This window comes from Zalophus californianus, chromosome X, assembly GCF_009762305.2.
Source record: "Zalophus californianus isolate mZalCal1 chromosome X, mZalCal1.pri.v2, whole genome shotgun sequence".
NCBI lineage: Eukaryota > Metazoa > Chordata > Mammalia > Carnivora > Otariidae > Zalophus > Zalophus californianus.
This window is the reverse complement of record NC_045612.1, coordinates 62,892,230-62,906,233: the sequence shown is the minus strand read 5'-3', so window position 1 is coordinate 62,906,233 and position 14,004 is coordinate 62,892,230. Positions and strand designations below refer to the sequence as shown.

Below are 14,004 nucleotides of genomic sequence, written 5' to 3'. Positions count from 1 at the left end.
TAATAAATATATTCAAAACATTTCATCCTAAAGCAGGAGGTTACACATTCTTTTCAAATGCACATGGAACATTCTCCAGAATAGATCACATAGTGGGTCAGAAATCAGCTCTCAACCAGTACAAAAAGAGTGAGGTCATACCATTCATATTTTCAGACAACAACACGATGAAACTTGAAGTCAACCACAAAAAAAAAAAAATGGAAAGAACACAAATACATTGAGATTAAAGAACATCCTACTAAAGAATGAATGGGTTAACCAGGAGCTTAAAGAAGAAATTAAAAAAAAAAAACTTGAAAGCAAATGAAAATGAAAATATGACAGTCCAAAACCTTTGGGATACAGCAAAGGTGGTACAAGAGAGAAGTATATTACATTACAGGCCTACCTCAAGAAGCAAACGAGTCTCAAATACACAACCTAACCTTACACCTAAAGGATCTAGAAAAGGAACAGTAAATAAAGCCTAAAGCCAACAGAAGAAGGGAAATAAAGATTAGAACAGAAATAAACAATTTAGAAACAAACAAACAAAAAAGAATAGAACACCCATCACAAGGCTAACCCATCCGCCCACCCCCCTCCCCACACTTACAGAATGGAGCACTGGGTATTATATGCAAACAATGAATCATGGAGCACTACATCAAAAACCAATGGTGTAATGTATGGTGATTAAAATAACATGATAAAAAAAAAAGTAGAACTGAACAAATGAACCAAGAGCTGGTTTTTTGAAAGAATTAACAAAATTGGTAAACCCCTAGCCAAACTTACCAAAAAGAAAATAGAAAGGACCCAAATAAATAATATCATGAATGAAAGAGGAGAGATCTCAACAAAAGCCACAGAAACACAAATAATTATAAGAGAATATTATGAAAAATTATATGCCAATAAACTGGGCAACCTGGAAGAAATGGACAAATTCCTACAAACCTACAAACTACCAAAACTGAAACAGGAAGAAATAGAAAATTGGAAGAGAGCCATAACCAGCAAAGAAATTGAATCAGTAATCAAAAATCTCCCAGCAAACAAAAGTCCAGGGTCAGATGGCTTCCCAGGGGAACTCTACCAGACATTTAAAAAAAGAATTAATACCTATTCTTCTCAAGCTATTCCAAAAAATAGAAAACTTCCAAACTCATTCTACAAAGCCAGCATTACCTTGGTTCCAAAACCAAAGACCCCACTAAAAAGGAGAATTATAGACCAATACCCCTGATGAACATGGATGCAAAAAGTTCTTATATGAGCAGATGGAATCTAATAGTACATGAAAAGAATTATTCACCATAATCAAGTCAGATTTATTACTGGGCTGCAAGGATGGTTCAGTATTTACAAATTAATCAATATGATACACCACATTAATAAAAGAAAGGATAAGAACCATATGATCATCTCAATAGATGCAGAAAAAACACTTGGCAACATACAACATCCATTCTTGATAAAAACCCTCAAAAAAGTAGTTACAGATGGAACATTCCTCAACATCATAAAGGCCATATACAAAAGACCCACAGCTAATATCATCCTCAATGGGGGAAAACTGAGAGGTTTTCCTCTGGTCAGAAACAATATAGGGATGTCCATTCTCACCAATACTATTTAACATAGTACTGGAAGTCTTAGCTTCAGCAATCAGACAATAAAAAGAAAACGGCATCCAAATCAGCAAGAATGAAGTCAAACTTTCACTTTTTACAGAAGACCTGATACTCTCTGTAGAAAACACAGACGACTCTACCAAAAACTTTCTAGAAAAGATACAGGAATTCAGTAAAGTTGCAGCATAAAAAAATCATTCCAATTTTAGTATATGTGCTGCCGAAGCGAGCACACAGCATAAAAAAATCAATGTACAGAAATCTGTTGCATTTCCAAATACCAACAACAAAGCAGCAGAAAAAGAAATTGATCCCATTTAAATTTGGGTCAAAAATAATAAGATACCTAAGAATAAGCCTAACCAAAGAGGTAAAAGATGTGTAATATTAAAACTATAGTACATTTATAAAAGAAATTGAGAAAGACACAAATAAATGGAAAAATATTCCAAGCTCTTGGATTGGGAGAATATTGTTAAAATGTTTACTTTACCCAAAGCAATCTACACATTTAATGCTATCCCTATCAAAATACCAACATTTTTCACAGAGCTAGAACAAACAATCTTAATATTTGTACGGAACCACAAAAGACACCAAATAGTCAAAGCAATCCTGGAGAAGAAAAGCAAAGCTGGAAGAGTCATTATTCTGGACTTTAAGCTATATTATAAAGCTGTAGTCATCATTATGGTACTGGCACAAAACCAGACACATAGACCAATGGAACAGTGTAGAAAACCCAGAAATGGATCCACAACTATATGGTCAACTAATCTTCAACAGAGCAGAAAAGAATATCCAAAGGAATGAAGACAGTCTCTTCAACAAATGGTGTTGAGAAAATTGGACAGCAACATGCAGAAGAATGAAACTGTACTATTTTGTTACACCATACACAAAAATAAATTCAAAATGGAAAACTTCTGCTTTTCAGGAAAGGAAACAATCATGATAACTAAAAGGCAACACACGGAATGGGAGAAAATATTTGCAAATAACATATCAGATGAAGGGCTAGTATCCATAAAGAACTTAACAAACTCAATACCCCAAAAATTAAAAAAAAAAATCAGTTAAGAAATGGACTGAAGATATGAACAGACGTTTCTCCAAAGAAGAAATACACATGGCTAACAGACAGACAAAAAAATGCTCAATATCACTCATCATCAGAGAAATACAAATCAAAATAACAATGAGATACCACCTCATACTGGTCAGAATGACTAAAATTAACAACTCAGGAAACAACAGATGTTGGCAAGTATGTGGAGAAAGGAACCCTCTTATACTGTTGGTGAGAAGGCAAACTGGCTGTAGCCACTCTGGTAAACAGTATGGATGTTCCTTAAAAAGTTAAAAAATAGAACTACCCTATGACCCAGCAATTGAACTACTAGGTATTTATCCAAAGGATACAAAAATAGTGATTCAAAGGGGCACATGCAGCCCAATGTTTATAGCAGCACTATCTGCAATAGTCAAAACATGGAAAATGCCCAGATGTCCATCAACTGATGAATGCATAAATAACTGATACACACACACACACACACACACACACACACACACACATACACACACACAATGGAATATTACTCAGCCATCAGAAAGAATGAAATCTTGCCATTTGCAGTGACATGGATGGAACTAAAGCATATTATGCTAAGTGAAATAAATCAGTCAGAGAGACAAGTACCATATGATTTCACCCATATGTGGAATTTAAGAAACAAAACAGATAAATACAGGGGAAAGGAAGGAAAAGAAAAGAAGATAAAGACAGAGGGGAGCAAAACATAAGAGACTCTTAAATATAGGGAACAAACGAGGGTTGCTGGAGGGGAGGTTGGTGGGGGGATGGGGTAATTGGATAATGGGCATTAAGGAGGGTGCTTGATGTAATGAGCACTTGGTGTTATATGCAACTAATCAATCATTAAATTCTACCCCTCAAACTAATACTACACTATATGTGAACTAACTTGTATTCATTTATTTGAAGATTTATTTATTTTACAGAGAGAGAGATAGAGAGTGCACAGTGGGGAAGGACAAAGGGAGAGGGAGAGTCTTAAGCAGACTTTGTGCTGAGTGCAGAGCCTGATGCAGGGCTTGATCTCATGAACGTGAGATCATGACCTGAGCCAAAACCAAGAGTCATATCTTAACCAACTGCACCACCCAGGTGCCCCTAAACTAACTTGAATTTAAACAGAATCTTGAAAGAAAAAAAAAAAGAATGATAGACCTAAATGAAAGATGGGAAACCATCAAAATCCCAAAGGAGAACACAAGCAGTATCCTCTTTGACATTGGCCATAGCAACTTCTTACTACACATGTCACTGGAGGCAAGGGAAACAAAAGCAAAAATGAACACTTGGGACTTCATCAAGATAGAAAGCTTCTACACGGGGAAGGAAACAATCAAAACTAAAAGGCAGCTTACCAAATGGGAGAAGATATTTGCAAGTGACAGTTCTGATAAGGGGTTAGTATCCAAAATCTATAAAGAACTTACCAAACTCAACACCCAAAAACAAGTAATCTATTTTAAAAATGGGCAGAAGACATGAATAGTCATTTTTCCAATGAAAACATCCAGATGGCTAACAGAAACATGAAATGATGCTCAACATCAATCATCATCATGGAAATACAAATCAAAACTATGCTGAGATATCACATCGCTTCTGTCAGAATGGCTAAAATAAACACAGGAAACAACAGCTGTTGGTGAGGATGCAGAGAAAGGGGAACACTCTTTCACTGTTGGTAGAATGCAAACTGGTGCAGTTATTCTGTAAATATTACAGAGGTTCCTCAAAAAGTTAAAAATAGAAGTAACCTATGATTCAGCAATTGCACTACTAGGTGTTTACCTAAAGGATACAAAAATACAGATTTGAAGGGGTACATGCACCCTGATGTTTATAGCAGCATTATCAATATTAGCTGAAATATGGAAAAAGCCCTCATGTCCATCAACTGATGAATGGATAAGGAAGACGTGATATATATGTATATGTGTGTGTGTGTGTGTGTGTGTGTATATATATATATATATATATATATATATATATATATATATATATGGCATCTTACTCAGCCATAAAAAGGAATGAGATCATGCCATTTGCAATGATGTGGATGGATCTAGATTGTACCATGCTAAGCAAACTAAGTCAGTCAGAGAAAGACAATTATAATTTCAATGATATGTGAAGCTTAGGAAACAAAACGGATATATGTGAAGGGGGAAAAAAAGAGAGAGAAGGAAGCAAACCATAAGAGACTCTAAATGATAGAGAACAAACTAAGGGTTGATGAAGGGAGGTGGGTGGGGCATGAGCTAAATAGGTGATGGGTATTAAGGATGGCACTTGTCATAATAAGCACTGGGTGTTATATGTAAGTGTTGAATCACTAAATCCTACTCCTGAAACCAATATTACACTATACGTTAGCTAACTAGAATTAAATTAAAATTTGAAATAAAAGAAATATAGATGGCCAACAGACCCACGAGAAAATGCTCCACATTACTCATCATCAGAAAAATGCAATTTATTTTATTTTTTTTAATTATTTATTTATTTGAGAGAGAGAGTGACAAAGAAAGAGAGAAGAGTGCATAAGTAGGGGGAGGGGTAGAAGCAGAAGGAGAAGCAGACTCCCTGCTGAGCAGGGAGCCAGATGAGGGGCTTGATCCCAGGACCCCAAGATCATGACCCAAGCTAAAGACAGAGTTTTAACTGACTGAGTCACCCAGAAACCCTGAGAAATGCAATTTAAAACCACATTGAGAAATCACCTCACACCTATCAGATTGTCTAAAATGAAAAACACAAGGAACGAGTGTTGGTAAGGATGTGAAGAAAAGGAAACCTTCTTATAATATTGGTGGAAATGCAAATTCGTGCACCCACTGCAGAAAACAGTATAGAGTTTCCTCAAAAATTTTTAAATAGAACTACCTTATGATCCAGTAATTGCACTACTGAGTATTTACTCTAAAAATACAAAAACACTAATTCAAAGGGATACATGCACCCCCCATGTTTATTACAGCATTACATACAATAACCAAATTATGGAAGCAGCCCAAGTGTGCATTGATAGATAAAAGGATAAATAAGATATGATATATATATATATACAAAATTGAACATTATTCAGCTATAAAAAAGAACAAAATCCTTGCCATTTGCAAGGACATGGATGAAGCTAGAAAGTATTATGTTAAGCAAAAATATGTCAGAGAAAGACAAATACCATATGATTTCAATCATGTGGAATTTAATAAACAAAACAATTGAGCAAATGAAAAAGGAAGAGAGAGACAAACTAAGAAAGACTCTTGACTATAGAGAGAGAACTGATGGTTACCATATGGGAGGTGGGTGGGGGGATGGGTGAAACAGGTGATGGGGATTAAAGAGTGAACTTGTGATGAGCACTGGGTGCTATAAGGAATTGTTGAATCACTATATTTTACATCTGAAACTAATATAGCACTATATGTTAAATACACTGGGAGTAAAATAAAAAGTTAAATAAGAAAAGGACTGGGAGAAATGATAGGTATGTTTTTAAAGAATTATTCTGCTATGAGGTAGATCTAAAAGCACTTAGAAGCTATAATAATTATGAAGTTTTTAAATTGAATCACAGACCTGTACCTCTGAAACAATAATACATCATGTGTTAAAAAAAATAAGATAGCAGGAAGGGAAAAATGAAGGAAGGGGAAATCAGAGGGGGAGACGATTGGAGTATGAGACTATGGACTCTGAGAGACTATGGACACTGAGAAACAAACTGAAGGTTCTAGAGGGGAGGGGGGTGGGGGAATGTGTTAGCCTGGTGATGGGTATTAAAGAGGTCACGTACTGCATGGGGCACTGGGTGTTATACGCAAACAATGAATCATGGAACACTACATCAAAAACTAACGATGGAATGTATGGTGATTAACATAACATAATAAAATAAAATTTTAAAAAATATAAAAATAAAAAAAATGAAGGCTAAGATTTAAGGCAAAAAAATAAATAAAAACACCTTACAGACTTGAATCATTTGGAAAGATTTTCTATAAGGTGTGAAACTAAGAGAGGCATATAGATAATCAGAAAGCACAGCTTCCCACTACTCAGTTTTGATTTAACTGTCTTTTAGGTTATTGATATGCATTAACTAGCCTTACTTCTGTATCATTAGATATGGAGTTTCCAAGGAAAAAGAAAAAAGTAGTCAGGTTGATAAAAGGATCTGTAGACTGAAAGCTATTCAATCTACTTATGAGACATCATTAACAGCAAAATAATAAAGTGGAAAAACTACATATCTTCTGTGAAACCACAACTCTTGATCCCTGTCTGAATTCATTTCTTCGAGTTCACAAACACTGACTTTAGTTTCATTTGAAAAATAAAAACAACAAAATCTGTTTGTTCAACAACATAGTTTCTTTGTCCTTTGGGTTCTAGATTAAGAAGAAACAGCAAGACGTGCTTGGGTTTTTAGAAGCTAACAAAATAGGATTTGAAGAAAAAGACATTGCAGCCAATGAAGAGAATCGGAAGTGGATGAGAGAAAATGTACCTGAAAACAATCGACCAGCCACAGGATACCCGCTGCCACCTCAGATTTTCAATGAAAGCCAGTATCGTGGGGTAAGAAACCATTTTAAACTCTTGTTTTATCAAATGGATCACCTCAAATCCATCCTATCCCTTTCACCCCACCCCCAAATTTGCATACAGCCATTTCTCCTATTCATCTCTTCATCCATCCTAGGCAGCTAGGTTATTTCTACTAGAAAGCAAATGGATGAGTCATTCCCCCCCCAAATTTCCTGTAAATGCATAAATACAGACCTTGAACAGATAGCTACCTTTCCATTTCTTTTTTTTATGATTTTATTTTACTTTTATTTTTTTTTAATTTTATTATGTTATGTTAGTCACCATACAATACATCATTAGTTTTTGATGTGGTGATCCACGATGCATTGTTTTCGTATAACACCCAGTGCTCCATGCAATACATGCCCTCCTTAATACCCATCACTGGCCTAACCAATCCCCCCTTCCCTCTCCCCTCTAAAACCCTGTTTGTTTCTCAGAGTCCATAGTCTCTCATGGTTCATCTCTCCCTCCAATTCCCCCCCTCATTTTTCCCTTCCTTCTCCTAATGTCCTCCATGCTATTCATTATGTTCCACAAATAAGTGAAACCATATAATTGACTGTCTCTACTTGACTTATTTCACTTAGCATAATCTCCTCCAGTCCCATCCATATTGATGCAAAAGTTGGGTATTCATCCTTTCTGATGGCTGACTAATATTCCCTTGTATATATGGACCACATCTTCTTTATCCATTTGTCTATTGAAGGGCATCTCGGCTCTTTCCACAGTTTGGCTATTGCAGACATTGCTGCTATGAACATTGGGGTGCATATGGCCCTTGTTTTCACTACATCTGTGTCTTTGGGTTAAATACCCAGCAGTGCAATTGCTGGGTCATAGGGTAGCGCTATTTTTAAAATTTGAGGAACCTCCACATTGTTTCCCAAAGTGGCTGTACCAACTTGCATTCCCACCAACAGTGTAAGAGGGTTCCCCTTTCTCCACAACCTCTCCAACATTTGTTGTTTCTTGCCCTGTCCATTTTTGCCATTCTAACTGGTGTAAGGTGGTATCTCAATGTGGTTTTGATTTGAATTTCCCTGATGGCTAATGATGATGAACATTTTTTTTCATGTGTCTGTTAGCTATTTGTATGTCTTCTTCAGAGAAGTATCTTTTCATATCGTCTGCCCACTTTTTGACTTGATCATTTGGTTTTTGGGTGTTGAGTTTGAGAAGTTCTTTTAAGATATTGGATACCAGCCCTTTATCTGTAGTGTCATTTGCAAATATCTTCTCCCATTCTATGATTTTATTTTTAAGTAATGTCTACACCCAGTCTGTGAATCGAATTCACCACCCCAAGATCAAGAGTTGCATACTTTATCAACTAAGCCAGCCAGGCACCCTGCCTTTCCATTTCTTCATCCTAATTCTATCTAGAGCAATTGTAATGTTTCTGCTATGTCCATGAAGAAGCTTCTGAGAAGTCAACTGCTTATTTGGATTAAAAATAGTTTAAGAAGAGTAATATCTTATTTCCTACTTGAAACCAGTAATACTTTTATTTTGGCATTATTAATGAGTTTTTAGAAAATGTTAGGTTAGCTAATTGAATTCATGTAAGCAACAAGGGAAACAAAAATGGGCTTTTGCTTTGTGACCAGTGCTTTCAAGTATGCCATCTTTAGTCTTTATTTAAACCATAGAGTAGTTTCCTTTAATCTTCTGTCACTGTATATTTAACATTTGCAGCCTATGGCCTTTCTAGGTACCATGGCAAGTACAAGTATAAATAAAAGTTTTTTGTCTTAAAGAGCTGGTTGGGAATGAGGTGTGGAAAGATTCACAGACACCTGAAACTATTGGCGTGTGATTATGAATCCATATCTACGTGCTGAGACAATACAGAAAGCATATGTGAGGATTATATGAATTTCCAGTAAAGAACTCTTTGCACTGCTATGTCCTCAGAATTAGCATGACTGAGGAACAAATGTATTAGAGCCAGCAATCCCAATCTTCTATTTCATAGGTTTACATGGAAGTAAGAGGACACGTTTTGGTGAAAATCTTTTTTTGTGTGCCAGTTCTGAAAATTTAGAGGAGGGAGCATGGAAAAATTGAGAATTTTATTGGCACAAAATATTTTCTCTGTGAACTGAATTTTTAAGTTCTGAAGAGAGTCCTGAAGATTTCATCTGTTTTTGCTAACAGGACCAATGTGTAATGACGTACCCTGCAGATAAGGAAAAGGCAATTAGGCTATTCATTTAGATGGTGAAACCTCGATGCCTCTGTAATTGAAATTTCTGCAAATGCTGTAACCCAGGAGTTGGAAGAAGCCTCAGAGGCCATCCAGCCTAATATAAGCCAACATATATTGTCTTAACTTTTTTTTGAAACAGAAATTTTAATTAATTTGGCTTTAAAAACAAACACATTTTAGGTTATAAGGGTAACATTTCAGAAACCCCATTGACCTGGTTTATTTCTCCTTTAGAAGACACACTGTAAGGGAATGGAATAAGTTCTAGAAATTGGGTATCACTGAGAAATAGGGAGCTGGAAAGGAAGGGGCAGGAGGTGAGACTCAACCAAATAAATATTTGTTAATGGAAAAAGAATTCAATTTTTATCGAATATCTGCTGTGTACCAAGCACTAAGTTAGGAGTTTAATAACAATAAAAATTAAGATTTGTCCCTATATAGACTTTTAGGGAGAAGAGTATATAGTAAACATTCATAGAAAACATATGATATGTCAGTTATTGTACTACATGTTTTATGTGTATTATATTAGTTAGTTCTCATACTAATCCCGGAATATTGTTATTCCTGTATTATTGATGAAGAAATTGAGGCCTAGAAAAAGGTTAACTGACTGGCTAAATCTGTTTTATTCTAAAGCTCTTACTTTTTCTGTTAAACCACCATATATTTCTTTTTCCTATTCATATAAAGATCCCATCTTCATTTGTTTTTTCCTACATTCTGTATTATGGCAGGGGTTGGGGCTGACCTCAGTAAATTACATTTCCCAGTCTCTATTGCCTACTGGCTACCTATTAGGTTTGACCAATAATAGAACTGGTTGGAAGAGTGGAGGATAGAGGAGAGGGAAAGCCAAGGTATTCTCCTCCTTCCTGCTTCTGGAAGTGTCCATGACAGTGGCTTTGTCTCCTTTGTGGTACCAGGTATCCCAGCTCCTGGGTTCTGTAATATCATCTTCTGTACTTTTTCCTTTAGCCCTATAGCTGTGGCAGCAGCTTCTTGCTGTTGCCAATCTTTGGGTTGCCTTGCCATTCCCTGTTTGCCTTTCATCAGTTCCTTTGTAAATAAATTCTTCATATTAAATTCTCTTGTTTAAAATATCTCAAGGTTTCTCAATCTTGGCACAACTGACATACTGGGTTGGACAATTCTTTGTTGTTGGGGGCTGCCCTGTGCATTGTGGGATGTTTAGCAGCATCCCTGGCTTCTGTCTGTGAGTGCCAGTAGCACCCTCCCAATTGTGAAAAACCAAAAATATCTCCAGACTTTGCCAGATGTCCCAGGGGGTGGGGTGGGGAATTACATCCTGTTGAGAACCACTGAACTATGATTTAGGTCCTTATTTCTAGACGTAGGTACAACATTTATAAGGATAATCTTGGTTCTGAAAGAGCTTATGCTACATATATGAAGAACTAGAGCATTTTCATGAATTAATAATTAATATGATACCAATATATGGTAGAATACATTCTAGATTAATGTTATTGGAATCGCAGAGGTGTAAACAAAATATTTTTATTTTTTCCTCAAGTGAATTCCTATAGAAGAAGCAGACTGTGTCACAACCTGTTTTCTTTACTCTTTGTAAATATTTTAAATTTGCATTCCTTAGAATTGAGCCATGTATAGATATGAAGATCTTAATGTTTTGTTTACTCTTGTATTCTTGGCACCAAAAAAGATTGGTATGTAGTAGTTGCTCAATACATATTTGCTGATTAAATTAGTTAATCTGGCTTAATTAAGAAACTGATGTTCTTTTGTCTCAGAGTTACAAACCTGTTTGTATTTGCTAAGTCCAGGGCCAAAAAATGATAATATACTTTGATCCCAAAACACTTGAAACAGACAACTAGAGTTGCATTTTATAATCAGTAGAGTAGCATTTTGTGATCAGATTTCAATGTAGTTGAAACCTGCTTTCTTTCACATGAATTTTAAGAGTTATTTTTGTTACTTTGAACAAGAGTTAAGAAATACCTTTTCTGTGACTGTTGAGCTCTTTCAACTAGCATTTTGAGGTTACTTCCAAGTGGTTGAGTGTAGAAATGATGTATATCGTTTGTTTACTTTGAGTAGTTTATAGGTCTCATGTGTCTCGGTATGAAATTGTTATCAAAATCCGATTAGTTTCACTTTTGAGGAATAAGCTCATAGAAGGCTGTTCATAAATGCCTGCTATCTAGGGTTTATTCCTTTTCCAACATGTAGGGAACACACTAAGATGCTTTGAGTCAATCCTTGGGGAGATTCAAGTGGTGCCAAACAATTCTGACTGTGCTAAAAGAATCCCTAAATAAAAGAGAAACTGATGTTTCTTGGGGTGGGGTTCCAATTTATGGTCATCAATGGCTTGAGAAATCCTCCAAGTACCAGAAATCATACATATACATAAAGTTTATATTTCTAGAACCTCCAACTTCCAGGACTTAACCCTGTAATTGATAATCTATTGGTGAGACGATCTCTAGAGAAACCAGCAAATTATGAGTGCTTTTCACCTCCAATAAATCAGCCAAAATGCCAAACTTGTTTCTGTGTGTTTTAAATTAAACAAAGCATAGGCAATGGCTATGTTTCCTTTTCTTTTTTTTAGATTTTATTTATTTATTTGACAAAGAGATAGAGAGAGAGCACAAGTAGGCAGAGCAGCAGGCAGAGGGAGAGGGAGAAGCAGGCTCCCCACTGAGCTGGTAGCCAGACATGGGACTCGATCTCAGGACCCTGGGATCATGACCTGAGCTGAAGGCAGATGCTTAACCAACTGAGCCACCCAGGCAAATGGCTGTGTTTTCTAAGGAGATTTGCTATTGATTATATGTCATAGTTAAATTTAGGCAATTCTATTTGTTACTTCTAAAGTATGCTTGGTGACTTAGAGGATGACAGTGGGAAGCCTAACCAAATTTAGTCATGTGAGGTTTTTCTTGGATCCCTGAATTGAAACATCTTAGTGGTTTGTCTGCTCTTCTGGTCATATTTCATGAAAATCTCATTCCTTTCCTCCAAAAACAGTACAGATTTATTACTCTCATGGCCTAGCTAATATCTGGTGTACTCTAGGTTGTGAGAATATGTCTACCTTAATCAATGAAAGAGAAATAATGGGAAACCGGAACAACAACCTTCTACCAAAAATAACCAACCTCTTACTGGCAAATACTTGGTTGCTTTGGGCTGTGGAGAAAGCTACTTGGCCTCAGACAGATTTAAATGCTATGTGATATGGAATAAGTCATTTTGCGGTTTCTGCCTCACAGAACAGCATATATTCTAACCTGCATTAAATGGGATCTAATATGTCTTGCCTCTTTACTACTCTTTCCAAATTTCTAGCATTTTGGAAGTTAGATAGCCTGTATGCCCCCAAAAAAGGTTGACCAATGAGTTCATTTTGAATAAATTTACTCTTTTATTTCCTTTGCTGGTTGCATATTGCTAATTTTTCTTGCCTTCTTTTCATTAAGGACTATGACGCCTTCTTTGAAGCCAGAGAGAATAATGCAGTGTATGCCTTTTTAGGCTTGACAGCCCCACCTGGTTCAAAGGTATGATTCTTTTTTTTTCTTCCTGCTTTATAAACCATTTTATTGCTCTGGGTTTTTTAGTCAGTGAGATTTCTACATTCATTAAGTATTCAGGTTAAGGTAGAGGCAGTGTAATATAGCTGAAAGGAAATCCTCCTTCTCTGCATGCACTTAATCCCAGGTAGGGCAGACAGATGTGCATAATCAAATACATAACGTATGTGAGTAGAAGGTAGGTGGAGTGACTTTCCCATCAAGTTACCCAAAGCAGCAAATTTCTCATTGACCCATTCATAAATAAGTGGTTACCAATTTTAAAGACTCCATTATTTCAGCTGTCATGCATGGTATTACATCAACAGAACTCATCTTAATTCGTAGTAATCTTCTTGGCAGCATCTATTGTCTTTGTGTGAAAGCAAATGCTTTAACTAAAAGCATTTGAGTTTCAAAATTGGTCACTAAGTTGCTGGCTAAATTTGGGGCTTTCTCCCTGCCAACAACAAATTAATTTTTCAAGTGGAAGTGTTTCCAGGGGAGACCATATAAAGAAAAGAATAAAAAATTAAATTGCCTATTTAATGAAATATCTCAAAGCTATGGGCATTAAATATATCTTTGCCTTTTGCCATAGATCTTTTCTACACAGGCTGGCTTTATTAGAATGTATGTCCCTGTTCTATCATTTTATCTTTTGTTCTTAGCAACTAATTTTATGTTAAACAGATTCTTTGAACTCCAGCTCCTTCTCCAATTTTGAGAGTCTGTTATTGCTCATGTTTTCAGCAGAGAACATTTACTAGCATTGTTTCTGAGTCACTGTGAAATTCTGTTTCCTTGCTTAAATTTCTTTTCCCATGGATAAAATGTCTTATATTAGGCTTTGTATAATTTGAGTTATAAGATATGTTAGGTAAAATATTTTTTGTTTAATCAAGT

The 14,004-nt window shown here is 35.9% G+C and overlaps 1 protein-coding gene across 1 annotated transcript in view; it reads left to right on the top strand.

The window, feature by feature from the left end:
• The window catches only part of SH3BGRL (SH3 domain binding glutamate rich protein like), an 87,353-nt gene that overhangs the window by 61,328 nt on the left and 12,021 nt on the right, over positions 1-14,004 (top strand). Inside the window, exons 2-3 of the mRNA XM_027609474.2 lie at positions 7,117-7,302; positions 13,006-13,086. Coding sequence (XP_027465275.1) covers positions 7,117-7,302; positions 13,006-13,086 — 267 coding nt within the window. The remainder of the gene's footprint in view (positions 1-7,116; positions 7,303-13,005; positions 13,087-14,004) is intronic.